Source organism: Nothoprocta perdicaria, unplaced genomic scaffold, assembly GCF_003342845.1.
Source record: "Nothoprocta perdicaria isolate Ctin4 unplaced genomic scaffold, notPer1 scaffold_24, whole genome shotgun sequence".
Lineage (NCBI taxonomy): Eukaryota > Metazoa > Chordata > Aves > Tinamiformes > Tinamidae > Nothoprocta > Nothoprocta perdicaria.
Genome location: NW_020455466.1, coordinates 105,573 through 132,503, shown reverse-complemented (window position 1 = coordinate 132,503; position 26,931 = coordinate 105,573). Strand labels below are relative to the sequence as shown.

The 26,931-nt window shown below is 39.5% G+C and overlaps 1 protein-coding gene across 1 annotated transcript; it reads left to right on the top strand.

The window, feature by feature from the left end:
* The first annotated feature begins 1,848 nt into the window (after positions 1-1,848).
* On the top strand, positions 1,849-25,877 carry LY86 (lymphocyte antigen 86). Its single transcript, XM_026039755.1, has 5 exons — positions 1,849-2,261; positions 14,826-14,912; positions 16,520-16,648; positions 23,347-23,399; positions 25,201-25,877. The coding sequence occupies exons 1-5, from the start codon at positions 2,141-2,143 to the stop codon at positions 25,294-25,296; spliced, it is 486 nt and encodes a 161-aa protein (XP_025895540.1). The 5' UTR covers positions 1,849-2,140; the 3' UTR covers positions 25,297-25,877.
* Positions 25,878-26,931: the final 1,054 nt, after the last annotated feature.

The window sequence follows — 26,931 nt, the reverse complement described above, 5'->3', positions numbered from 1 at the left end:
TTAAGTCAGCATTTCCACAGCTACAACCACCATAAGCACCATTCCCAACAGAGCAGGGTGGGATGGAAAAGGGAAAGGAGTGCCTAAGAATAAGCCAGAATCCAGATAAACCATTCCAGTCAAGACCAGGGCTTGTTTTAACATAGTAACCTGTTCCTAGGCATGCCTGAGTCATCATGCAGAGAACAGTAAGGCCAGAGCAAGCATATTTGAATCTTCTTACACATCCTTTCCCAGCTTCGAAAAACTTTCATCTCAGGAGAGGTCCTGAGCCTAATGTGATTTGTCTACTTACTGATCTCCAGTGGATATTCTCTCTCAAGTATTTGCCCTATCATTTGATTTGCTTTGTTTATTGTTACTGAGCATTTAGCTGGCATTTTACATCAAGGACTGTTATAATGTCATTCAAGAAAATGCTGTGGGTATACTCTCACATTGCTAATCCATACTGCTCTGTGTTTTGCAATAAATTGCAATACCCAGTTTAAACTGCCCTGAAAGACCTTAGCGGGAAGGGACTTTTACTATACGTGATTTAAGTTTACATATACTCCAATAATCCTAGACATTATCCATTTTTATTATTCTCTATATAATTTCACTTGCTTTTATCAGCTATTGGGGGATTATGACCAAAAATCCATTTAGAACAAGAAAGATTTGTAATTCCAAATCTCTTTACATGACTAATGCATATGTTTTGTGTTTAAGAACAGTTGCTTTGCTTCCCATACTGGCTCTGGACATGTTATTTACCATTATGATAGCATGCAGAAACATGAAATAGGCCTGAAATTTGTTATTCAATGTAAGATCTCATGGACTGCATTGAATTGGCTTTTATATTTAATATATAATGGCTGAAATGTTGAACTTCTTAATCTACAGGATTTCTTTAATTATCTTAATTGAAGCCAGGATTTCATCTCAGGAAAAAACTCTAGTTTTTAGTGTTATTCCCTAATGATTTTGTAAGATGCTTTTCTGCTTGCTAGGATACATACGCTTTGCGTCCCTCAGCTTTACTCAGTGACAGAACAAATGATACTTGTATAGCATTCGGAGCAAAAAAGACCGAGATAGTCAAATTAATGTTTTACTCAACTCTGCCACGCTACAGAGACCCCTCTCTTATTTTCTCTATCTTGGAGAAAAGTATTTCAGATATTTCCTTTGGGTTGATCTCAGCTTATAGGTTTTTTTCCAGTTGTCACTTTGCTCAGGAAAGTCCTTTTAGCAACTGTTTTTTGAGTTTCTATTCCAAATCCTGAATCTGAGAAGTTTTGTGGAGATGAAGCAATCCTTCCTCCCTTCCTTATTGATCACTCCTTGCCATCTGTAACATCCACTAATTTTTGCACACAGCATAGCTTAAAAAAAAACAAAAAACAAAAAAGCTATCCTGAATGCCAAATGCACAGTGTTGCCAGTGAGCAGTTAAATAATCATTTTTTTTTAAAAAGCCTAGTTTTACTTGAGTTTACTGTTATATAGTACATTCTTAAGAATTGTCAAATAAAATGAAGGAAATGCAATTTTTAACACAGTTAAAGAGAAAGTATGCACTTCTCAAAGTTTGAAGACTTGGCTGTATCAAACAAACCACCCTTTCTTCTAATGGAGAGATTTGCCAAAAGGAACACAGAAACCTTACTGGCCACCTTGCAAAACATGGTACTAAGTGTAATTAAACAAGGCCAATTTTGTTCACAATGTTTTGCAGACAGAAGGTGCAATTAAGCTTGTCTGAAGCCTTGACCTAAATGCTTTAACTTCCAAGAGAAGAAACATAAAACAACAGAAAAACTAAAGTTTGATATATTGTTCCAGCAGGCAGCAAGACTGTGCTATGCAGTGCAGCAAGTAGGTGTGATTAGCTCATTTGTCATTAGTTGAAGCCAGCAAGAAACAGAAAGCAGAAGTCTGAGCACACGGAAGTAGCACCCTCCAATTCTGATTAGCTTCTCATTTATACCACGTTGTGGTAAGCTACAGGCTGCATTGGCTCCCTTAACCTTTCTACAGGCGTGAATGTATTAACTCCTGTATCCCTCGGAGAAAAAGGAACAGAAAACGTCTCTTCACAGAGGCTGAGTGAGAGAGAGAAGTAATTCTGCAAACTACTAACACCACCACCATGAAGGCATCCAATATCCTCGTGCTCATCTTACTCCTGCTCTGCATCAATGCCAGCACAGAATGGCCTACGCACACGGTCTGCAAAGAGAGCAACTTGGAAATATATTACAAAAGCTGCGGTGAGACTTAAAATTTCCTTTTCTTTCTAGCTGGGCAGCATGGTTCTAACACAGTGACAGCAGCTTACAAAAAGGCAATGAACAGAAGGGCTATACTTAAAAGCAAGCACTGGGTATTGTTAGAATATTTTCAGTCTTCCAAATATAGGGGGTGTGGTTGACACACGTGAAGAAATATGACTGTATTTAGTTAAAAGATAACAGACAGGAAATAATGTAACCAAATTCAGATTAATAACAGCTGTCAAAAATAGCTCCAATTCAACTATTGAAAGAGAGAACTAGGATTTGTATCTTAAAGCTAGGTTAACAATAACAACAAAAAAGAAATAACATGAAAAACAAAGAAGCAAACAAGCAAAAAAAATGAGGTAGACCCTGAATCTTTACATTTTTAATCCTGGGATGACACTGAATCTTCAATGCACTGATCTGATGTTCTCATAATGTGAGCTTAGGCTGTGGTGATATGTTTTCTGTCCTCCCACTTAGTGACAAGGGACCTGGTGTGACAGTAGGAAGGGATTGTGTTCTTAGACATATCCACCATGCTTAGTGAGACTTCAGCAGCAGCACTTACCAGAGGCATTTCCTAGGGATATTAGGGTTTGTTTGTTCTTGAAATCAGTAGAGAAGAAAAAGAGCAAGCAGCACTGGAATGACTGAAAATGAATTTACTGAATGGTGCCTGCTTCCCAGCGGTGCTGCTTTGCTGGCCTTGTGCCGCCCCTATTGTGCTGATCTGCTTTACAACTGGGACAAAGGGAATTAGATTCACAGACGCCTCATTCATTTTCTGCACGTGATGTGAAAAGAGATTCATGGCAAATGAGCACCCTAGAGTTTGTTTTTCCAATTCATTCAGATACAAAGGGTTTCCCAGGGGACTTTTTCTCTTGTGGAGCTTTCATGGAGTTTTGCGCACCCATTAAAATAAAGCCAGTGAGGGACAAGAGAAGTAAATAAATATTTGTAATGCAATTCTTTACTGGCCTGCTCCCAAGAGAACAAAATCAGGCGTCACATATTATAAATGGATGTCCTGTATCAGGAAAATAATTAATTAGATATCGAATACAAGCTTTGCTATTACAGCTATTTTAGCAAGAATTCATTGTATAAATTAATTCTGTTCCCTCAATAGGACTCACTTAGCATGAGATGCCTTGATACAGAGGCACAAGCTACAGCTGATCCAAATGATAATGAGATTTGTCTGCTGGACATGTGTCAGTCAGGCACCAGGCATTGCTTCTTACCATGCACACCACAGGGCTCAGTAACAAAATGCACTTTGTTAGAGCTTATATATCACTTATTTAAGTTTGCCTTGCACTGAAAGGTAACAGGCACAATCATTCAGAAGGAGTTCACAGCTTGAGAAGCACAAGCCAGACATAACACAGGTCACATCTCAACATGAGAGAAGGTTTCTGTTCTCTTGGGCACAGCCACAGGAGGTGAGAGGATTACACAGATGTGGAAACAATGTGAGAATTAAATCAAATTTCTTGTATGAAGCTGATCCTTCTCACCCGACAGTTCTTGCAGATTCAGTTGCAACCATACTCCCAGCTGCCATCCCAATGGTCTATCCTGCCTTTTTTCCATACCTGCTACCGTGCCTATAGTGTTAGACCAGGATGCATGTCTGCATCTTAGCTCCAGTTCGTTGTCTGGTACTTCATATAAACTCAAAAATTACGGTGTTCTGTAAAGAGGTAGGATGCAGGCACACACTGAATCTCCACTCTCACTCCATATTCTGAATGCCATAGATGGAAACCCGAGACCTTGTCGATATACAAATATCCCATCACAAATCCCATTCCCACTCAGCTATCTCAGACTAAACCTTGAGGGACTCAGGACTCAGGACATACAACATGAGAAATGGTTGGAAAAGATGCACTTGCACATGTACTTGGAAAAAATCATTGAAAAGAAATCAGAAGAAAATTCTCAATAAAAAGTCCTTAGCAAAGAACTCAGCCTGAGAGATGGGTGGTCTAGAAATAAAAAATATAGACTGTATACTGCCTCCTCTATATAACCACAGGAGACATAACACAGAGACAATCTATAAACAGCTAGACATTTCCCATTAGAGCCACTCTTCCTCCCTGGAACAAGTGACAAAAATGGAAGAAGATCTCAAGTGACCACAAATCACTTTAGAAACCTGGCCAGCAATCCTAAGATAAAAGTGGTGCACCTTAACACCTCTAACTGAGAAAAGAGAACTATAACTGGCAAGTCTGTGCAGAGACATGAAAAGAATATGCTACACAAATGGCTGATTCTATCCCTTTTAATTTCACAATGTTTTCTACAGTAATCATGCTTTTGATCTTTCCAGTTACACTGTAAAGGCATTTCTCTGAGAAGGGAAAGTCAGGAAGGCAGGGGTAGATGAGTGCCACGAGCAGATTCCAGTGCTCTTTGAGAGTCAGGCATCTACTTGAAAGTGCAAGTGCAAAATATAGCTCTTTGACATGTCTAACAGCACCTGTTTCTAGAGCATTCATATAAGCTTAATTGAGGCATTCTTTGTTAATTAGCCATGAAAACACTCTTAAAACGCAACATTCAAATGAGGCCTTCTTCATAGCATAAAGCAAGAGATTGTTGCTGCAGGTCCCTAGAAAATATTTTCCATCTGCTTTTATAGCGCTCTTTCATGAAGTGTTAGTTGGGTCTACGTCAATAAGTCAGAATTTTAGATGTCTGTTTTTGTTTCAGCCAACATACCTGGACTGGTATGCTCAGGGATTAATAAAGCTCTGTGCTTAGATTAGGACCTCAGAGATTTCAGAGCTGCATGGTACTTTAAATCAGAGGTTTCTCAACAATTCAGAGTCTTGCTAGAAGTCAGGTGGTTCTTAGAAAAGTCCTGGAGAGCATCTACCATGGAAGGCTTTGTATTCTATGCTCAGGAAGAAACAACAGGGAACTTCAGGGAGATCTGCAGAAGAGTCAAAGTAGTAGTATTTGCAGATGACATCTTGTAGGAGAGAGGCTTTATAAAACACTGTTCAGACACATGGGATTTCTGGCTATCAGATACAAACAGATTTCTTAGTTCATGCCCGTCTTTCTGCTTTCTGTTTGCTGCTTTATTTTATTTTTTTTTCTTTCTGTTTTGAGCTGAAGCAAGGCTAATAGCCATCAGCTGAAGTTTCAGGAAAGGAAAAGTCAATCACTATTCATTTCAGCCTCCAAAACCTAAATAGGAAACAGATTGCACCCTGTTTTGCAGCTTTTTATTGGCATAGCCTCTACTACTACTAATAAACATATTAAAGGAGACCAATGTCTTTCCTTAAACACAGAAAATTTAGATTGAACGTATGTCCAGTGAGCTGCAGAACTGCTTGCATGGCATTATGTCACACTTCAAACAGGGTCACCTCTATGAAGTTTATTCCTACCCTACTGTGGTACAGTAGGAAACAGGAGCACTGTTCCCTTCACTGTAAGATAATGCTGAAACTGCCTTTCCTTGTACTTGTGAACTCAGATTCTAATTTCTTAAAATGGTCACTAGAAGTCAACAGGGTTATTCTGGTGTAGAATCTGGTCTCAGATATCTCAGTATAGACACCCTACTGTTAGACTGTGCTTTGAATGCAAAAAAGAAAAAAAGTGGATTGATATACTAAATAGATTACAATTTCCTGATAATGTGCTTGTCAGTACTGAATAGTTTCGGTCTTATTGGGGTCCAGCTCACAGAGTCAGTCCATCACATTCTGTTTCCTACATATTGAGAAGTCAAATACATTATTTAAGATAAGATTCCTTTTTTCCTTTTTTTTTTTTTTTTTTTTTTTTTTTTTTTTTTTTTTTAATATATCTGTAACACCCATCTCTGGTCATTTAGCGATACCAACCTCTATTACTTGCTAAATTGTAATCTTGCTAAACACTCATCACTGTAACACTAATTTATAGCAAGTCTGTTTGTGCTTTCTAACACTAGCCCATTAAGCTAATCTGCTGGTTGCTTTTCCTCCAGATATGCATTCCCTGGACACACGCTTACATCCTTTAGTTAAAGGATATAAGTAACCTGATAGCTTTCACTGGAAAAGGAAAGTCTGCAAAAACTCTCACCTCATGCATCTCCAGGGCAAATGTTCTCCAAGACACTTGGTAAAACAGAATCTTTTCCCATTATTCTTTATTTTTTGGCAGGTGGATTGAACCAGATGTTTCTGTTGAACTTATTTATTTATTTCCCTCAAGCAGTCTCCAGAAATTGCTTCTGCTTCTAAATTATTTAAAGCCACATGACATCAACTCCCCTCTGATCTTTTGTTGCATAGATTGCTAGTGGGCAAACAATCAAAGAAGTTAAGAATTTTACTTGAAAATATATTTTGTTTGTTTGTTTGTTTGCTCTGTCCAAGCCATCTTAGTGTCACAGCCTGGCTGCCCATTTGGTACAGCTTTTTCTTATTCCAGAGGGAAGACCAGGTGTTGACAAGTGTATTTCTGGCACCACATCCTAACAAACCAAAGTTATCATCAAAATCAAGTTAGCATGGATGTGAATGTACCTGTAAATCTTCCTGTAAAGTTCTAGTCCCTCCATGAATTAGAAGTATCTCATCTGTTTCATCCTGCACTCCGAGGATTAAAAGTTTCTTTTCCAAAGTGACCTCACTAGATATTCCTAATTTAATTCTCTCTCCTCTTTCAGAGCAAAGAGAATACTTACTAAGTTTTAAAATGCAGTGTTAAGGAGGAACAGAAGACAATTTCATGCTTCCAAGGTACTTTGGCCAAAACCTTAGCTACAGGATCTAAACTTTGAGCCATTTAGCAAGATCAATAATACTTTCACTGAAACTAGTGGTAGAGAGAATTAACCTCAATTGTTATTCCTTCATCACAGTTCAAATTTTCCTTTTTAGTTTGGTTTCAGAAATTTCTTCTGAGTGCTCACAACATCCATTTACTCACAAAAACCATGCAAGTCCTGCATTATATATCACAAATAGATGGTTGCCCCTGTTGTGTCACAGCGCCTGTTCCTTATCACTCGTTGTTAAAGTATAGTAGATACTATATCCAAATAATGACTTTTCCCCTGTCTTCAATTGCTGTAGCCACCAAGAACTGATAAGGTATCACAAGCAGGAGGGGTAGTAACCCACAATGAAAGCTTTAGAAAAATATGTTTTTCCCTTTGGAAACAGACAAGAGAAGCTCACCCTTAAAGCAGTATATTGCATTACAGTCAAGAAGTACTTTGGGCCAGACAGAACTGAAATTTGCTACTGCATGAAAAAAAATGAAGAACAGTCCGATTTACTAAACAGGTGAATCACTGCTAATATTAACAACATGATAAAACTTTGAGATTAGCTTCGTGTATCATATAAACTGGAGTCTATCCAAAGGTACATTCACTGTATCAGGTTAAGAGCAAGAATAAGTCACAGAATCTCACAAGTACTTGAGTGTAAAGCATTCTGTGTAAGCATATGAAGAGTTACCAGACTTTCTTGACATTACCACATCATCTCATCTGGAAATCTCATCAAAATTGCAAAATAAGTCTAGACACTATGATCCTTATATTTTAACAAAGAAAATATGAGGTAGGAGGTAGGATTCTCCCAGCACTTTAATATCAGTTGCCCAAAATATCCAGAATATTACAAAAAGAAAGAAAACACATCTCAGAAAACACATCCCCAAAAGACTTTTGCATTACTGCAGGCTGGTGTCACTGCACCAACTTCAAGAAGACTTAAGTCAACATAGTACTGGAGTAACACAGTGGCCATCAGGGACAAGATGTCCAAATACCTTACCCAAAATCATCGCATACTCAATCCAAAATTTTGATCCATCCCACATGCTGCTTTTAGACTCAGAAGAGCCTCTAGTTGCCAAAAAAATAGGACCTTGAATGCTACCAAAAAATTAATTCAATGAACTGCCTTCCTTTTCACCTAAAGATGGATGGTTTCTGTCAAATGATCCAACAGCAATCAGGCAGGTGGGAATCCAGGTAGTTTCCTTAGCAGAAGGAGCATATCTTTCCAATTATAGCTTACTGCCACATTCCTGCAGTGGATTTCAAGCCATCTCGGGAATATAGGAACATTTCATCCATTTATACACTGCTGATTAGTGTTCTGTTTAATCAGCCTGCTACTCTAGAGCATGGTATGTGTCTAACCACAGGGCATTTCCTAGTAATGTCTGGTTCTATTTCTAACACAAGTCTGCAGGTTTGTTGTGAATCCCCAGTCACGCTGGCAACTGCTGTTGTCCAGAGATCTCTCTATCTTAGGTACAGCGGTATAAAGAATATTATAAAACCTCCCGAAGAGAGAAGAGACAGATCTGATTAGAGATACAAGCAGTTATTTTATGCATCTTATTCAAGCAGCACACGGTATTTTCTTACCAACAGAAGAGAAGAACAAAGAGTTTCTCACTCTAATACATTCCCTGCTGGGCCCAAATTAATGCAGTATTTTCTTGTTAAACCACTGTAGCTGAAGCCTGCCTGCCTCCCTTTCTTTCTCAAGCTAAGTAGGACATAATAGGATTATCAAATACAAATACAGATCTGTATCTGCCATCTTCGAACAGTATCTTTCAGTTTTGTGTTCTCAAACAGGTTTAGATGAAGCATTGTCCTATAACACAAAGCACTGCAATCTCTCTTGCCAAATATCACTATTGGGAGAAGCAAAGAAAATGTCCATTAAATAAACTTTGTGAAATTGTCTGCCCCTCCAAGTCTTGCAGCTCTAAAAAGCCCAATGTCAAGAAAAATCCTATGGGCAGAAAAGGCAGGGAGACTCAAGGTAAGTCTTCATCAAGAGCACTTTATGCAGGCCAAGGATACTTCTGTCCCCCAACACAGCCCTCCAGCCCTAGTGAGTGTCTGTCTTCACAGAGTGCTGACCATACCACTCCTCGCCCAGACTACCAGAAGGTCCATGGCTGCAAGTTGCCACTAGTTGACCTCTGTTTGGTTCCAGGGCAAATCTGTCCCTTCCTTTTACTTCTGCTACATCACAAGCTCTTCAATATCGGCTCAGCCCAACATCCTAGATTTGCCAAACAGAAGCTCAGTTACTCATTCACTGGTCTCCGAGAGCTGCAGATTTAAACAGACATCAGATACCACAAACAAACCACTGTTTGGAATGGGGAATCTCTATACCTTCATGTCCACAGTGTCTAAGCAAGAAAGACATGAAATACGGGAGATAAAAGGCTTCAAGGCTTCTTCTGCACAGGAAGCCTAAAAGAAAAAGCCCATAGCTGGTCACGACTTTGAGGGTTTGGGGATAAAGCATCCCAACTATGAGAAACTACCATTGGCCAGCATGTACCTCACAATTTATTTTGCTATCCATTGAACAGAGGTCACTGTTCTTCCAAGCCATGTTAGCACATAGCAGCGGTGTGCAGCAAAGGCAAGCCCAGAGAGAGGTACATTCAACAGAAGGTCCTCAGTACAATCTAGATACATAACTGCAGCCTTTCTGTTTCAGCTGGTGCTTCTTTCTCAGTACATTATAAGCAGACTCCCTGATGTCAAATATAACCTTGAGCATTCAGGTTAATTTATTTAAATAAACATTAAAAGGAAAGTGTTAAGTGAATACATCAAGTCTGGGATCCCAAACAGTTCCTCATTCTTTTCCTCTCCTTTCATCACCTTGAATGATGTAAGGACTAATGAGTTAATTTTATTAAGAGTTTTGAAGGTGAGGAGTGTTGAATAATTACTAAATATGATTCTTCCTCGTGCTAATTTCCAGCTCCTCCAGCACTACTGTATCCTTGAATGACCCTAACAAAGTGAAGTTGTGTCATTCTATTGAGTTCTACTGCTTACCTACTCCTAAAAGTGCAATTTTGAAAGACCCAAAGGTGACCAAATTCGAGAATCTTCTCACCACTGCAATGTTTGCAGATGTGAACTCTTACAAGCAAAGCTTGCTTGCTGCTTCTGTTCTTTGCTTTGTGTCCATATCAGTGCTTCTAACCTCTGGTTTTCATACGCATATGGAAACAATGGGATTTTTAGAAGAGATTCAGATGAGAGCGAACCCAGTAGAGAAGAGTGAACAAAAGAGGGAGAAGAAAAGAGAGGAATAAAAGACAGGTGCTCTTCTAGAACAGCCCAGCAAAATTCATAAAACAGGTGCTTCCCATCTGGCCCTACAATTTCTGTAATGCCCTGTTAGTAGTCTGTCAGGCGAGATCTGAGGGATTTAGGCATAGCAAGTTAGCACATGATCATTCCCAGCTGCCCCCCTCCATTTCCCTGCTGGAGATCACCACTCCTACAACACATCAGGCAGATGGGACATGTCCTGGAGATCAGATGCCCTGGTTCACGAACCTTGGTCTTATGTTCAGCTGGAGCTGCCAGCCCAGCTCACCAACTGCAGGAACTGAGGCATGAAAGTGCATTCCCTCCTGTTCTCCCCGGTAAAAGGTACCAGGCTTGTAGCCCAGAGGATTGTATATAGACTGCTACAGATCTATCTGAGCTTATTCAATTAGGACTTTATATGAAGAAAAAGAGCAGGAAAAGGAATTCTTGCAATAAATATTCAGGAACTTCATTGAGCATCTAACCAGTATAACTCTTGTCTATCCAGTCTTCTAGAATAATCTAGCAAAATTCATCTCTGCTAGCGCTTTGGAAAATTAAGGCAAAAATCTTGCACAATGGTGCCACTCTAAGCAGCATGCAAGGAAAAACACATAGTAAGCCAATATTGCAAGAAATCACCCCCACAATATTCAGGTGAAAGGGTGAAAAGCGAGGTGGGATGTGTGGGGTCGACTGGCACTATCCCAATTGGCTGGTAATGAGTGGCAGGATGCCATCGACATCCCAAATTTACCTCTCACACAGTAAGGTTTTATTACAGATGCTCATCTTTAGGGAAAGCTGTGCATTCAGTGCTGGATACAGCTGCATGTTCAGCATTAGCTGGGGCATTGATTTCTAATAATGGGTCTAAGAGATCCAGCAGTAAAATGATTAGTTATAACAGATGAAGACTTGCCTCTTTCTGAAAGCAGTAGCCCCCCAAAAATTTAGAACTGTCTGGAAAGAACCTTGAATCAAAACCTTATTCCTAGGCTAGTTTCAAATCTTACTCCCACTAGTTACAAATGTTGCAGCTGAAGCCATTCTCATAGAAAAATACATAAAAAATGCCCTTTTGACCTCAATAAGCATATTTTCACTGCTAAACATCAACATGTTTGCAAAATTTCCCCCATTGTTTTAAGTCTTGGTAATATATCAGAGCTTAACTGCAAAAGCAAAACTCTGCAACCAGTTGAAGAGTTTCTAGCTTTAATTATGGAAGAGGTAGCAGATTGAAGGGAGTGGGTGGAGGGAAGTCTGGGAACATACAGTACTGTGCACTATGAAATGTTGCAGGGAAGTGGAAGGCTGAAGGGCAGCCCCACGTATTTTAGAGATTTAATGGTAAATGTTATTGCTCTGCACATGTGAAAGACTTAACATGTATTTTTTTAAGTCTCTTCAATTGAGGCAAACAAGGAAGAATAAGTATTAAACTTCCATAAGAGACACAGTGACTCACAGTTGTGTATCTGAAATGAAATACAAAAGGGGCAACCACCTCGAGTTGCCTTTGCCACAGATATTGGACATCTCAATGCTTAAAGGAAGAGAAGCACAGCAAACTAACTCCGATCATAAAGCTGAATTTACAGATATTTTCAGTTATCAAATGGTTAAAAATACTTCCTTATTTAAATTACTTTTAGCTGCACACATTCTGCCTACTTGTTTCAGAGTCTAGACTCTCTGGCACCACAGCTCTGGCAATAAAGCTACCCTTTTGGCTGGTAGCAGCAGGAAGCCCCCATGTGCACAATGTCTCTTACTTGTTGGATTGCAAAGTCATAGCCTGAATTTCCATAGGGAGAAGGTGAGAAAATTAATTGGAGTTTCTTTTGCTGATGGAAAAGTATACATTTCTCAGTAACAGTGCAACAACACAAAATCCAAGTATTCTTAATTCAGAAATTCTGCTGGAGTGTTTCATACAAGTGTTTCCACACTCTCTTCATCTCTGGGGATCAGAAAACAGTTTTCTTGATGTACCAGAGCATAGAGGTATGCTGCATCTCAGCAGTGCAGTAGGACAGACTCATGACTACAGCACAACATGAGAGGTGTAATCTGGCCAAAGAGCATAATCGATAGTAAAGGATAGGCTCATCAGATATCCAAAATAAACTACTATGAAGTCCAGGTTCATCATACAAAGTTCATGATTTCTATTTAAACTTGGTTTCATGAACAAACCCTTCCATCCAAATGGATTTGTTGACAGGAAAAATTCAGCTAATTTTTTAAACTTCTAGCCTAAATACCACAATTCAGTTTGCTGACTAAAGCACAATTTAATCTATTTGAAAAGCAAGAGAGCATGGTATACATTGCAGTTCCATTTTGTCACCATAGCTGTCCTCTGGAAATTACAGAATTGACAATTTTAGTATTTTGTCAACCAGCAGTGTTTGTGGGCATCAATATCCAATATGCTCATAATCTGAGCAGCTGTTTCCTGAACCTTATCACCATACCACATGCTAAGAACAGAAATGAGAAGGGCTCTTGCAGAAGTCCAGAGAAAAGAGGAAACCAAACCCTGTGGGTTGCTAGAGGCCAGAGAGTGAGCAGCCACAACTGCCCCAGAGAAAAGAGAAGTTTGACACTATTTCCGGATGGAGCAGGAAATTGCTTTTCTAGGCAGTTGCAACAACTTTTGAAGTTGCAGAAACAAACCAGGAAGTGGCAGGAATAAGGAAAGGGAGACAAGCCAACTCTCTGACCCCTGTCATGCTTGAGTAGCTGATAAACAACTCCAGGTGTCACCTTTTCACCCGTGACTGACCATGCAACTGCAGAGCTTGGTCTTTTGGTGTGGAGGAGAAAATCCAGCACAAGGGAACAGAACTGTATGAAACAGCAGCCACTTTCATCTCTCTCCTTTAGTTAGTTAAATTTAGCAGAGCGTAAAACTTGGGAGTTCCTTTTGCACAACACAGATAATTCCAGTGCTGGAGAGCTGGGCTTAGTTGGAGCCTTCAGCCCATCCTTATTTTATCCTTATTTCATTCATTTCACGCTCTCCTCTAAGCAAAGTAGGCTTTAGCCACCCATGCTTGTTCCCTGCAGGCTTCTACAAGTGTGGAAGACTGCTGTAGAAATAGGATCAATCTAGGAGCTAAGGCAGTCCTGACACATCAGCTCAGCCTCATAACAATATTCTTGATACAAGTTTCACCGCAGTATCAAAGCAAAATTCTTCCAATTTATTATTTTCAATTCAGTGAGAAGTTTATCTCAAAATATAAGTTTAGAAACAGAATTCAATTCCCAAGTCTATATTTTGTCACGACCAGCTTTATCTAAACTGAGGAGCCTACAGCTGCTTTAGCATGTGCCATAGTCACATGTGGGTATACCCTGTGGTCTCTGTTTTCTCCAGAAAAGGAAGCAGGATTCATGGGCTAAATGAGAAAGCACTGCAAGGACCAAATATTTGCCTAAATCAGACCTTGAGTCTTTGCCATACATCTAACCCATACATCCATCGGTTAAATGAGATGTATCTGAACTGGCCAAATTTTTCATCTCCAGCCATGGTCTGGGAAACTTCTGAACATGTCTTTCATTGCAGCAGCAACTGAGCTGTTGGTTGATGTTGACAGCTGTCATCAGAGTGTGAAACACTGTCAAATCTTTAGAAGTCCTAAAGAGTTTAAGGGAAGATGATGCTGAGGGCCAGCAAGGAAGAAGGCAGAAGTACAGAGAAAGCAGTTGTATTTCTGCAGGATTTTGGCAGCTTTGTGCTGAGAAAGGGAAACTGTGGAAACTGGTAAGAACCACGTTCATGTCAATCATCAGCTACTGGGATCCCTTGGCTTCCCATTCTGCTATCCATCTCCTTCTCTGAGAGATGTGTTCCTGGGTTAGAAATATTACATGATGGCAGAGCCAGAATGAAATATTGCAGGATCTCACTATTTTATTTTAATTTTAGACTTCTCATCCCACTTCAGGATTTGTTTTCCCAGGGAGGCTCAAAGCCACTATGTAATACAAGCAAACTAAAAAACATCATCACCATAAAATGCATGTCACAGATAAGCAAGGAATAGAAATGTACAGACTCTGAAAAGAGTACCGGTGCTAAGGTTTCAGTGTTGGACAAGCACTTACTCCCCAGCTTTTAATGAATTTGGTTTTCCTCATCTCCCTTATTTTTTTTTCCACACAGTTGCTTTTAGCGACACTTAGGCTATCTGCTGAATGAAATTCATATTAAGTGACTAAGACAGTAAGAAAGACAGAAGTAATGATTAAATCCAGGGCATGAACTCAAGAGAGTTGCCAAAAAAAAAAAAAAAAGGTAATTTGGTTTTTTTATGATAATCACATAGTTTTATTGTTCTTCACTATACAGTCAGTATCTTATTAAAAATATGACTGGTTACTCACTGTCTTCTCTCTCTTGACAGATCCTCAGCAAGATTTTGCTTTCAGCATTGACCAATGTCCTGATATCCCCTCCCACACCTTTAACATCAGAGGTGCTATAATCCTGAGTAAGTAAATTGCTATTTCCTCATGTCATAAACAGGTAATCTACTATGTCAGTGCCGGTATTCAGAAGCAAATAATAGTGTCTGAACCTCTAACTAATGATGAATTTATGAGAAATTTCGAAACCAGGGGCATCATGTGGGACCAGATAAATTTCAATTATGTTCTCACATCTGCTTTAGATCTTCTGTGTGAACTTGGGCCACGTCTCTCTGGGTCCTTGCTCAGCTCCTACCCTTTGTCTGCATATATAGATATAAACTTGCCAAGGTGACATATGCTATCTATATAGCTTGTCTTCACATCTAAGCCATCTTGAAATAGTCCAAATGAGGCAGCTGTAGCACCCAGAATTCTGTGTTTGCTTGGCAGCACTCTCCAAATTCCCAGTGGCTGACTCTTCCAGGAAAGATACCAAACTGAACTGCAGGGACACTGGGGAAATGAGGTGGGAGGACCTCTCCACCCTTTCTGGACACAAATGGATCACTGTTGGGACACGCTGGAGAGTCAGAGCAGCAGTACTGCTAGCCTGAGGCAATACCCTGCCACACCATCAGCTCACTGAGTGGGCTAGCCAAAAATATATCCTGTGGTGCTTGACTTAAGAAGGTCAGAAGCAAAACTGCCCTTTAGTTAAGGAGCAGGGTGCACAGGTAAACATAAGGTATAGCTTGACTTGTGACCCTAGGCTTGCATGGACAAGCAGTGCTTCTTGCAGCAAAATAGGCCCCAGTCTCACCTGGAGCCTCCAATACTCCTGGAATACTACTAGATACTACTACTACTACTAAATACTACTAGAATATAAATATGAGATATTTGGCTCAAGTTACTGCATGCTCTCTGTGCTGAAAATGAGTTTGCTACGTCACCCTCTCATAGTCCTTCCTTGTGTTCCAAGTGCTTCCTTGTACACAAAGGACTCATGGTAGAAAGAGCTAAGGAAGTGCTGCTTGGGAACACTAGTTTTCAGGGGGCTGCAGATAGGCCTGCAAATGGGCATTTGTAGATCCTTTTCCACCACCTTAGATTACAGGGGCTCTTCTCTAGATCCTGTTGTCTCACCAGCTTTATTGATACTAGCATGCCAAACAGAGCATAAGTGCAAGCAGGCAAGCTCCTGGCACTGCTTGGGCTGGTCCACAGCATAGAGCATAGTCTTGACTCAGGCCAGCTAGCTTTCTCCCAGGCATTAGCCATAAGTGCTGGCCTGTTCCCAGCAGGCACACCATAGACAACCACTCTGATGGAGGATGTATGTGTATGTACACAGGCTTTACTATGCTAGTTGGGAACGGAGAATGATGACTAGTGTAGTTGATTTAACAATAATGACGCAGCTATTACGATGCTTGTATTTGGCTGGAGTTACTTACAGATCATAGAATCATTAGAATCATTATGGTTGGAAAAGACCTTCAAGATTGAGTTCAATTGATAGATCTGTCCCTGAAGCATAGATTTCTACGTATCAGGAGTTCTGATATTCAGGAGTGAAGAGAAAACACACAATACCTTAAGCATTGCAGTGTTTTTAAAAATGAAACAATTTTGTGCTTCCTCAGAACTCTCCAGCAATCCTCTTTTTTTTTTTTTTTTTTTTCAGGACACAGCATCAAGCGGTTGTATGCGAAGATTAAACTGATCATAAATGGGAAAACTGTCTTAAGCTACTCGGAGCCACTTTGTGAGCCAGATGACCCTAAACTTATTTTCTGTGGAAAGAAGAAAGGAGGTAATTTAGGTGGCACTATAAATGTTTGATGGCTACTGAGCATTACAAGCAGGATGTGCCCACTGCGTTGCTGAATGAACTGATACAACATAATGTTCTGTTTATTTTAACAGCATGTTAATAATGTATGACAGAAACACAGTAGGACAGAGACATTTTAATTTTAGAGCCTTCTTTTTCCTTAATATTTTTGCTCACATTTTTAAAATCAGAGTATCGTACACACGTTGGATTTCAAGTCCGTAAAAAATACTATGATAATGATACCCCACTTCACAGCACAAAAAAGTTTGTAAGCACACGCTCTCTCTCTCTCTATATATAAGTATGTATATATAAGTGTGTGTGTATATATATATATATAGAGAGAGAGAGAGAGAGAGACAGAGAGAGATGATTGTCACATGACCAAAGAGTATAGCAGAACTTGCCTTTATTTTTGTCAAAGGAAAGTCTGTGCAATCAAGTTCTGAATGAAGTTCTATATTATTAATCAAATAATGCTTCCTGTGGCAGCTTTTAACTTACTTAAATAGCAACAATGCTTGAATAAGGATGTTTGGATCAAGATACCGTTTGACACTGTCTGTGGTTTCTGTTTTGTTTCACCTTAATCCTTGTCTATCTTACAGCCAGAAGGTGTGAGTTCACTTCATGCCTGTCAACCCAACATAGCAGCCTATTTTTTTCACAATAGCACTGTCTGCCCTGACAAAATATGCATCCTTGGTCACAGATGGGCCTGGACACCCCAAGGACCTCACTGCCATGAGCATCTCAATATCTGACCCAAGCCAGGTGCTATAAAGCTAGCCATGGTGTTTCCATGGCCTCTAGGCTGTAATATCAACAGATAGTATGAACAGGTATCAGTTACCGTGAAGTTCCTCTTCTTTATATTACAAACATCTCTTTAGGCTGGTTTTAAGCCAGTAGATTCAGGGAAGTTTGTCACAGGGTTGTTAGTGAGCCAGTTAGTTTCAGAAACTCCACTTACTTTCCATTCACTTGCATGTCCATCATAATACTCCTGCATTAATTCGTGCACAAACACTACAGGCTTGACAACTGGGTATAGCACTGCTGCTAAAACAGACACTGGAAAAAATCACTAAGACATTTAATACAGCATAGAAATATCACAAAGAATAACAGAAAAATGCTGCATGAGCAAGCAATTATGTAAATCTGTGAGCCAGATAGACTGAAAAATAAAATTTAGAAGATTCTTCAATTGCATATTGAGTTATAAGACACACACACACACACAAAAAAAACCCCACACACTCACAGACCTACTGAAAAACTTTCTTATTCTGATGAAGTACTTTATAATACCCTTTAGAGAATACATTAAGGAGAATGTATTTCCTTCTCTCAATCCTGAGCCAAGCACAAACTGCTATTCACACATTATGCCTCAAAGCCAAATTCTCCTGGGGTTTCCAAGTCCTTAATCTTAGACTGGCAGGGGATAGTTTCTACTAATTGAAATACATTATGATATAAAACCATAGCTGGTTATTTAAATAGTAACACACATCTTAATTTAGAAGCATCCCTAAGTTAGTGCAAGGACCTCTGCCACACACTTTTTTAAAAATGCCACCTCCTTCAATAATTATTTTTATTTAGTAATTAAGCCACAGTAGGAAAGTGAAGTTTTTCAAACCACCAGGGTTCAAACTGAAATTGTGGTATTTTTTAATTAGCTGGCATTTGATTTTAATCAAATGCCCTAATGTTATAGGACAACAAACTGAATTGAAGTTTGAGGCAATTCAGTGCAGTCATGTTTTGAGTACAACAGCATGGCTACAAAGCTGACCTAGAATGTATGGGAAAAGGACAACATTGTGAATGGTCAAGTATGTAACCTAGCAAAGAAAAGTAGATAGTCTTGAAGCTTGTTATGCAAAGTTCCATTTTCCCTGCAGGCAACATTTCCAACAGAGATCTGACCTGAGTTTAAATATAGCTCCACATAGAATTTTTTGGCCACAACAAGAAGGTCAAAAATGGCATATCCCTCCCTCTCCTGATGACAGAGTGTAGTTCTACTGCAGGCTTTACTGGACTGCTTTTGCTGACAAGTGAAGCAGAAGTTACAACAAAAAGAAATTTTTAAGAGCTGAATGTGGGATTTTTTCTCTGCTATTTTACAATGCTACAACTTTGCCATAGTTGGAAAAAACATTAGGAAAACTAATATAGCTGGCTGCTTCACTAACATATTTACTATTTATTTTAAGCAAAGGTCACATCTGTCACAGCTCTTTGGGGCTTTTAAACAGGATTCCAAGACTTTTTTCTCTGAGATATAACCCTGTTCTGAAGCTATAGGCTCCTAGGTTGCAAGGAAGTGGGCCATTTTCCATTTAAGAACAACAACAACAAAAACAGCCAAATTCTTTGTGGTATAACAGAAACTTAATTCTTCCTTTTTTTTTTTTTTTTTTTTTTTTTTTTTTTTTTGTAGGAAGGGTGGGTTATTCCACATTTCCTCTAAAGAATATAGTTGCATAAGATTTAACAGATTTCCAATGCAATAACAAAAATCAGAGAAACACACCTAGTATGGTAATATTAAGCAATATGCCAACCACAACTTGCAGGCTTAATAAAAACTTCTTGATGAAAGATACTTGGATATTCTGCAAGTCCACAAGTTTCCTCCCAGCCCCAACTGATAAAGGCACCACCTGATGACTTGCACAGTCGCTCACGCGCACTGTTGTGCTAAACAAAAACCACCTCTACACACTGGGTTTGCATTTTTTTACATTACCCCATTTGGTTAGGTATTGCCATATGTGTGCTTCTAAAATGATATTTAAAGTTAAAATAGAGAATGGGACCTGCATTGGGTATCACTTTGAGAGCTTTTATAAATGTTTGTGAGGAATCAACTACACTGTAAAGTGAGGTCCTGGACTATTAGCCATTGCTGTTCCCCCTAGGCCCTTCAACTCACTTTTTCCTACTCGGTAGACAGAGTGCATGTTTCTCATTCAGCTACATATTTATATAGATTTTTCTCACTCAATTGGCAGTTGGGTGAGCTGGCAGTTATTCAGATCATTCCTGCATCCCTAAAATCCAAGGAAGTTCTGTATCAGAGTTGCAGGGCTGCGAGATCGAGTCCTAGAAGAACTCCAACATGGCGCATTTAAGTTCTAAAAAGATTTAAAACACAGAAAAAGGAAGAGGTGGGTGCAGATGTACAGGGCCTTTATATAGCACAAGAGTGTGAGAATGTTTAAAGATTTTCAGTGCAAGGAAGATCTGAGAAAGAGGAGTGAGAATTTCATTATAGGTGTTTTGTCAGGAATGAGAGGCATCTTCATGATAAATGATAACTAGTAACTTGAAGTAATTCTGAGGAAGTTCTTACACATTTGAGAGCTCTTCTTCAGACTAGAAGCTTCCAGGGGGCCAATCAGTGGCCAGGAAAAGGACCAAGCTACTTTTCATAAGAAATAATAGTGAAGATCTGCTCCAAAATATGCAATAAAATCACCAATACATTAGAAATATTTTATAGGATATTCCAGAAATCACCTTCCATTAGATCTTCAAGAAAAAGAGCTGAACATGAAAGGCAGGCTCAGCACACCACTGATTACAGAACACTGACAGATGCTGTAATTTGCAAGCATATATATAAACACGGCAACTTCTTATTTGGAAAAATGCAGCCCTGCATGTAAGTGTGTATGTGTATATATGTTTATGTATGTGTGTGTGTATATATATATATATATACATATATATAAAATCACATATTTTTGCAGCTATAAAAGCATCCAAATTTAGATGAGAAAGCTCTGAAATGATTGCACAATTCATTCAATCAGCTAGGCTCGGTGTCTGTGAGAGTTACACTTACTGAACAGATGTATTCATTGTCTTTCAATGAAGAATACAGAAACATACAACTGTATGAAGGCTACTATGACACATTACAGTCCTTAAATTCTAAAGTATGTGTATAGACGAAAGTTCTGCTTGAGAGGAACATTAAATGGCCTTTAAAGAGCTTCATCCAGCCAATGTGCTCACAGAATGCTACTATGTCAGAAATGAGCATAGACAATAAAATTCAGCAGATCTATTGATTTATGTCATTTCCTGGAAGGCCTCAACTAGCTGAAAACCAAGACAGCTTTTTTTTTTTTTTTTTTTTTTTTTTTCCCAGTATGACATGCACTTTCTCAGGAGAACTCCCTTTTCCCATGCTAGAAACAAGGAGAGTCACAAGGGTTTTCTAGAGGCCTGGCTGAAAATCATAAGCCATTGCAAGATTCCTAGTTAGAAAGAACTAGGCAAGGTCAATTTTGATGAACAAAGTAATAACTGTAGAACTCAAACTAAATGCACAGAACCCAGGTCCACAGTTTGAGGCTCCCCAAAAGACAGTGCAGCCCAGAGTGTGGGTCCTTTCATTACAGAAAGAGCAAGGGTGTAGCCACTATATGCAGGAGCAATCACAGGGACTCTAACAAAGAGGATTGAGGCAGAGCCCTAGATCACACTGATGAAATCAGTACTTTGTCACAGCAAAGTGAAGAAAACAGCAGCTATCACCTTCACTAAGGGTGAGATTAGTATCTCCATAATTTCAGATGTAAATGTACGAACTGATGACACCTATTTCATTTTGAAATACAGACTTTACAGAGCTTCAATGCTGCTTCTTTATGTTTAAATTCTGAATTGCTTTCTCATGGCCTTGGTAGGACCCTAAGGAGCCACTTGAGCCAAGAGAACTGTCCCATTAGAGTCCTACTGCAAGTTTCAGTGGAAGAGAGGTTGTTTGGTTGCCTAGTTTCCTCTCCATTATCCTGTGCTATTGTCCAGGACTAGCTGGGCTCAGACCTGAGGTAGATGCTGCTTTTCTCCCCCTCCAACAAGGTCCATTTTAGATCCTCTACTGAAACAGATTGCATACAAACCATGAGTCATTGCATTGTACTAACCATACACGGGGCAGCCCACAGTATGTCTTACCAGACATCAGCACAGCTACAGTGCAAGTCCCAGAAGAGTCACTCATGACAAGTCGTGCAGTATGCAGTGTTTCTAACTACTATTTAGGCTCTAGTAAGTTGTGAACTGAGGAGTGGGTTGTGCTGTATTTTTAAAATCTTGAGTCACAGCTCTGCAGCAGAGATGTGTCAGACTACAGGACTATAGTTTTATGCATGGAAGCAAACAGCAAAGGCAATCACTCCTTGAAAAGAAATAGACTTCCTGTGGTTCACACAAAACGGTCAGAAAAACAGACAGCAAAGGGAACAGAGCTTCTGTGACTGTTAATCAGTTTGAGAGTAACAATCCAGAACAAACTGGTTCTAGTCTCAGTTTTGGTAAAAGTTTTTTCAGGGGAGCACTCAGACCTCATGCAACCACTCCACCTCCCAGGATAATCAGGGCATAACCTTTAACAAACTCCTCCCTAATGCAAAGCTGTAGGACATTGATGATGTCTCACGTTTCTCTTACTCTCTTCCTAGTGTATATTATAGTCATGAATCTGAGTTTGTTAAAAAGTATTAACTAACATTTCAAGTATGTGTGAGGAAGACATTCTCTGGATGATTTCTAAATCGTGATGGGATGGACCATGGGACATAAACATGTGACAAACCTCCTTTTCCACCCTTTAACGGGGAACAATTTAAGGCAGTTCAGGGTGAGATGGGACTGAAACTGCTCTCTGCCAAGTAACAAGCATAAGGATACCAGCAGATGCTCATACAAATACGATGAAATGCTTACTCCTATGTCACTGCCAAAGTAAAGAATATTTCATGACACCTAAAAAAGAGAATCCTGAGACAGTTCTCTGAATTTTATAAGACTTGTGTAAGGCAAGTTGTTAAAAAAAAAAAAAAATCTTTACTGAAACATTGAAGAATTTTATTTTCAATCAAGGCTACAGAGTTTGGGCCAGTAAGTTATGGGAAAGTAGGAGGAATTGCAGAAGAGCTTGTGAATTCCCCATAGGGCTGAAATCAATTTTTCTCCTACATTGAGGAGAAAGCATGTCTAGCAACGAGGGAGATGAAGATTTGAAGGTGGGATTCCTGGGCTCTATTCCAATCACCAACACAACTTGTGTTGGCTTTAGCACATCACATAACTTCTTGGTGAACACTCTCTCAACAGTAAGATAGACATGTTCTTATTACTTTAAGGTCATCTTCAGCAAGCAGTCAGAAGCTTACACCTACAGAAGCACTCATCTCAGACCATTTTTGCTTAAAATTAGCAAAAAAGTATAGTTCAGCTCTTGCAGCTTCAAGTGCTTAACAGGCTCAGGCAGGGATTTCCAGATCACACTAAAGGACTTGTGTGTTGCAAATTCCACCCCTTTAATTTCTTCACTTGTAGAATGCACACTGACATAGGAACATCCTCACTGTTGGACAAAACCATAACCCCCTTCTCCACTCAAATACAGATTGTATTTGCTTCTTGAGCCCTGGCCCTGCCTTCCACATAAGAGAGCATATGTCCTAACATTTCTCTCAGGAGGGCTGTTGCAAGTCCATATATGAGCACTTTATAGTTCTATAATATCTCTCACAAAAGCATTTTGAAGTGCTATTACAAAATAGCATCTACTATCAGCTGCTTTTTTCTTTCACGTGTGAAGCTGCGTCTAACCACTCACTGTCGTATTTATTTTTCAGAACATATCTACTATGAGGGACCAGTCACACTGGGAATCAAAGAAATCCCACAGGTAAGTTTGTCACAGCTATGCTCCCCAATAGAAGGACTTTCTAGAGGGCATATGGTTACAAAACTACAAGCAATCATGTTAGCATATGGGAGGCTCTTCCAAGTAGCACACAGGACCTGGCAAAATATGGACAACAAATCTTTTTCACCATGAAATGAAGTAGATTTCATTAAAGCACTAGGAAAGTCATCATTATCCAGAGAGAGACAGTTTGTTTCAGGACACTGGATCTCTTCAGCCAGTGCTAAGAGATGTGCTCATTCAGTTCTTTTAGTAGACTGCTCTCTATTAAACCAGCAACAAACAAATTCTTCAAAGAATTCCTGAGACACTAGTGAGCTGAAGAATTTCGAGATGCTCATTCATTGTCATTGGCTATAAGGGATATTTAGAAAACTACTGCAATTGTGCTTTTTCCATTTTAGATATACAATGTTAGATTTAAAGACAGATCTCCTCTAAGTTGATACTGGCAACACAAGCCATGAAGCCTAGGAACATTTTCTGTGGACTCATAGAGCCGTAAGAGATGAACTTTTTAGATAGATGAAAAAGTGCTCTAGGCACTGCTCATATTGAGTTTCCTGCTTATCCATCAACGGTGCTCTTTGTGAGCAACCTTCCTCCACACTGAACTAAATCTCGTTCCTAAGCTTCAATAAAATCACATTGCAAAGCAAGACAGGTCCTAAATGCTAAGAGCACCGTTACCTCTCTTAACTGTGCACAGCTTGAAGCTGTTTGAAGATGTTTGACCAGTGAATAATAGAAGGTAAAGAGCCTAGATTGAAAGGGGGATGGAAAGATACAGATCATCAAGACATCTGGTTGAGAATGTGGGGAAGAAAGAATTAGCCACTTGCAGTCCAGATGTAACCATCATAAGAGGGTCAAACACTCTTAAATTTACTGAGACCTTCCACAGTTGACATAAATCTACATTACAGTCTCAGAGAAGATCTGGGGCCTGCTCAGGACCAGCTTGGTCCAGGCACAGAAAAGAAGAGGAGACAGGGTCAGAACGGGGGAACAGAATGAGAATATAAGTCCTGGGAAGCTGGGTTTGCTGAGACCTGTTCTATTGAGAACAAAAATGCTGTTTCATGGAGAAACAAGCCTCTGTAACAGCTACCAGCACATCTCCTTCTACAAACATATGAAGAGAGCAGTTTCAATTATTTTTCTAAAAGCTAGAGCTTCTTTAAGGTTGAGATTTCTGCACTGCAATGATATAATTCTCCCACAAAAGGAGTTACTAGTTCTTTTGACCACACCATTTGAAATTAAGCTTCCTCTAGTTTTATTACATAGTAATTAATCACAGATCAAATCATCTACATACATGCATCCAAATTTTATCCTCTATAAAAATTTGTATGAGGCGATTACAGTGTACAGACTGAGCCATAAGACTGGAACAAGAAAAGTTCCAGCAAACTGAATCCTTCTTCCCTTTCTTAATACTAAATAGCACATGCCATACTGTGGTTGCTCATAAGGAGCATGAGAAACCACACAGATTCAGAAAGAATTTTTATACATCAAAACATTTTGTTCCCCTTGCACTGTTTTAATTTTGAACTTCTTGTGCTGTCAGTATTGATATTCCTGACAAGTCTTTTGGCAGAAAATATGGACAACTCCTTTACCAGTTTTGCAACACATTTGGACTGCAAGATTTTTGAGGGATTTGATAGGAAAAGTATTATTTTGTTACTAGGAAGGGGACTCAATCATAGAAGCAGCAAAAGTTATTTAGTGCTTGCTGTCTAATCTCTTATTTTGTGCTTGTCTCATACAGGGAGAGTACACTATTTCAGCAGTGCTGACTAATGAAGATGGCCTCACTGTCGCTTGTGCTGATTTTAATGTGAAAAATTATTTAGATTATTATTAGCAACAAATAAACAATGTGCCCAAAGCCTTTAATTAAATTTACAGATCACCAAAACTGCACAATCCAAGTGAGCTACTTGCATGCTACAATGATTTTGAAGGAAATAATTCCCACATGGTAGTTTGAATACTATTTCTCTTTGTAATTCTCTCTTTTCAAGATGTCAGTAGACCCTCTAGTGGCAATCTTATCTGTAAATGCACACTGTAACCCACTTTTTGCTTCTAACATACACAGTTGCAAATAGCGGTTGATACCAGCATTCTGGTTTCTGAATGAAAACAGTACCAGGCAGAACAGGTGAGAGCCTAAACAACTTTTTGCAACGAGTCATGGAGGCAATGTTTTTTTAACTCATGCTAAAGACAATGTTCATATGTATTACCTATTGAATGGTTACAGCACTCCACATTTTCCAGTGTTCCTTAAGGACTGCCTGAAACCTCTGTTAGTATAGATTTTGTTACAGCCACTGAAAAAAGACCAAACAATATGGATATGCCTTTTTTTTTTCCACAGTATTCCCTGTCCAGTCATTTCACTCACATCACTCCAGTCTTCAGAAGTCTATTTTAATTTCTTTTTCATTTTTCTTTTAAAGTGTTTTTAGCAATACATGAATCATTCTGTTTCTAAGCTGTGCACTCTACTTGCTTCTCAATAAATTCATAATAAAATCATATTTTTCCTCATTTATGTCTATGAGCATTCCAAAACTTAAGTCAAAACGAAGTAGAAAAAAATAAAGAGGGAAACAAGTGAAGTTTCCCTTCCTCCCCTTACCCTTTTTTTTTTAACTTAAAATATCACTCATGTTGATACACACATATACATATATTTGTGTGTGTGTGCACAAATATATATATTTGCAATGGACAAGGCATTCTTTGCTTTAAGAACAGCACCCTAAAAGAAATGCACACACTCACACCTCAAGCTCCCTACTGCAGCATATCACTGAAGCCTCTCTCTGCTCCAGGAACCTTTGCAGATGGCATGACTGATGAGTAGGTAACAGATCACAGGGTAGTGCACCCAGTTAGCACCTTGGGCTGGAGACCACAAAACTGGTGACCTATTTGGTAGAGTGGAGGTCGCCCCAGGGGAAGGATCAGGTTTGCAGTTGTGCACTGATTTGGAGAGCAGAGGGTGGGAAATAGAGCTGTAGCAGTGTCCTGGAGCTGACTGCCAGCTTATAAGGCAAGGTAGCAAGCACAAGACTGTGTGCCTTCTCTTATCCTCAACATATACGGCAAGGGCAGCAAAGGTTGTGGCTACATGGGAGCCTTGGCATGACATCTCTTTCCTACACACCCACATAATTGTGGTAAAAACAAATTCCTGAGCAAAAAGAGCATCCCTGCTGTGCAGATGACTGAAGCAGCAGAGCAGCCAACAGCTAGAGGACAGAGGGTAGTTGCTTGTCTCCGATGTGCGTGGTGCTATTCTCGCTCACCATCCCAGCAATGATGAGCATGTCTCTGAGACCTGGCTTATGCTAGGCAGGCTTACCACTGTTGAACATGAAGCAGCAAGCACTACAAAATGGAGGAGAGGAGAGGGAGAGGAGAGGGAGAGGAGAGGGAGAGGAGAGGGAGAGGAGAGGGAGAGGAAAATGGCCAGTGGTCTTATCAC

Coding starts and splice junctions, on each gene's coding strand:
- LY86 (XM_026039755.1), top strand. CDS start 2,141: ATGAAGGCATCCAATATCCTCGTGCTCATCTTACTCCTGCTCTGCATC. Junction 14,913..16,519: donor CAGAGGTGCTATAATCCTGA/GTAAGTAAATTG, acceptor TTTTTTTTTCAG/GACACAGCATCAAGCGGTTG. Junction 23,400..25,200: donor GAATCAAAGAAATCCCACAG/GTAAGTTTGTCA, acceptor TGTCTCATACAG/GGAGAGTACACTATTTCAGC.